At 44.1% G+C, this 2,035-nt stretch overlaps 1 protein-coding gene across 1 annotated transcript in view; it reads right to left on the reverse strand.

Moving 5' to 3' along the window:
- Positions 1–1,299, reverse strand: part of LOC108372544 (ethanolamine kinase-like) — a gene marked incomplete at its 5' end in the record, with an annotated part of 16,757 nt that extends 15,458 nt beyond the window's left edge. Inside the window, one exon of the mRNA XM_017628264.1 lies at positions 623–1,299. Within this exon, the coding sequence (XP_017483753.1) occupies positions 623–1,299 (677 nt within the window). The remainder of the gene's footprint in view (positions 1–622) is intronic.
- Between the last annotated feature and the right edge of the window lie 736 nt (positions 1,300–2,035).

The following is a 2,035-nucleotide window of genomic DNA, read 5'->3' on the forward strand; positions in this document are numbered from 1 at the left end:
GTATGTACGTACGAACGAACGAAAGAGCGAGCGAGCGAGCGAGTAAAAAATGCAAGAAAACCGCACGACGGCCGACGATTAGGATTTCTTGCTACTTAGCCGACCAAAAGGACATCGGACTATTTTGGCATGGTTTCGAATAACGAAGTCACAGAGAGATCATGAGCGAGATATCGCGCATCGGTATGAGCACGTACACGAATGCAAGTATCTACTTTTTGACGAGAGCACACGAAGCGTTACCACTTCGCACACCATCGTCCCAAGCGACGAAATTGCCATCGATGTAGCACTCATCAATACGCAATATCCCGCTGGATCTCTCACCGTAACACTTCCGTATGTCCGCCCAAAATCTTCGTCCGTATTGTCCACTTTTGCCACCACAGACGTCCCAGCCGTAGCCGCCGTATCTGCAGTCGCAGCCTAAACGATCTTAGACATTTACCGTCGCCGTCGCCGCCACCATTGTCGTCGCGCCGCCATCGCCATCGCCATCGCCATCGCCGCCCCCATCCAAGTCCTTCATTGATTTCTAAACATTCTTGGGGTTGGGATGGCCTACAAAATAATGAGTTGGCATGTGACGAAATAAATTTCGTATTTCGACGGTTGAAATTACCTTTTTTGTTTATCAGCATCACTAAAACGTTCAGGTACCAAATCAAAGAAGCTCTGCACTTTACGCCACAACATTGGTACAAGGGGTTTACCAGCACCAGCACCTTCACCACCACCGCCACCACCAGCTGTCGCCACTTCTTTGACCTTCACACGGCGATGCATCTCCGCCATGCGTGTTGCCACTAAACGCCAAACATTTGGCTCCAGTACACTTGTCGGCTTCAATGTTACACCAGGTACAAAATCGTAAACCAGTCCATTTTTGAATGTTGCGAAAAGTGTAGGGGCAAAACCGTACGTGTGCAACAGCTGTATGTTGCGTGTCTCGGCTTTACGATCGATCAGCAGGTCCGTTTTATTACCATAGACACGCACCAGTGCTACGTTGCTATAGTTTTCATCTTTTGTATTGATATTAGTTGCCTGTGGGGGGCTAGCTGCTTCGCCAGCACTTGACGTGGTCACCTCTGAATCCAGCGTGTCCGTATCGCTGATATTGCCCGAGTCGTTGTTGTCATCGACCAGCGTCGATGTTGGTGCAGTCGGGGAAGTGGGTGTATTATTGTTGCCATTTGAGCTGCCGTTTTCAATATCATTGCCATTATTGTTTGTTGTGGATAGTGGAGGATTGTAGAAACAGCCGACAAGCTTATTTGTGATCCCATCGGTAAATTTCTAGAATTAAAAAAAGAGAGAAGAAAACAAAAATTGCTCGTCATTATAAATTATTATGCGTCATATTGCCTTAATATCGCTAACTATTCCGTGTATATCATTCAATTGAGCGCTTAATAGGCGCGTGCTATAATGTCACCCCAACAGTGTCGCCGCAGTTGGATGCAATATTAGGAAGGGAATGAATCTCCCGTGACACAGAGCACTTAAACTCGATAGCACTGCATTGCATTCAACTTTTATTATATCCGCTGAGCTGTGCTTGCTTGTGGATATACTATTTGCGAGCAATCAACAAGTGGAAAATAGCGAAAATAGGTTTATTACTACGACCTTGTGCTCTTGAAAAGCTTTGACTTTAGCTTCCGTGCTGCCTGATTGACACTTTCCCTATCGTAGCTGGTGTCAACCCCATAGGGATATCTTTTAATTCAATCTCTCTCAATTTAGCTTAACTGAATCACAAACAAATCACAACAAATTAAGTTTTGCCAATTAAATCACTTTATCACGCTTATCAACTCACAAATAAACAAACTTGGTGGAATTTTTCAACGTTGATAATTCAATTTTAGTACCGCAAAGTGTGACTATTTCTTTCTATTGTTTAGTTCGTTGCTGCGAATTTAAAACAATTGGGCTCTTGATTATCATAACCACTTTGTCAGGGCGATAAATAAAGCGTTTTTGTAATTTATTTCAGCTTTTTATGGCCATGAGTCAATTGCATTAAACC

The sequence above is a fragment of the Rhagoletis zephyria genome, unplaced genomic scaffold, assembly GCF_001687245.7.
Source record: "Rhagoletis zephyria isolate East Lansing unplaced genomic scaffold, Rhagoletis_zephyria_1.1 Rzeph_scaffold_05854, whole genome shotgun sequence".
NCBI lineage: Eukaryota > Metazoa > Arthropoda > Insecta > Diptera > Tephritidae > Rhagoletis > Rhagoletis zephyria.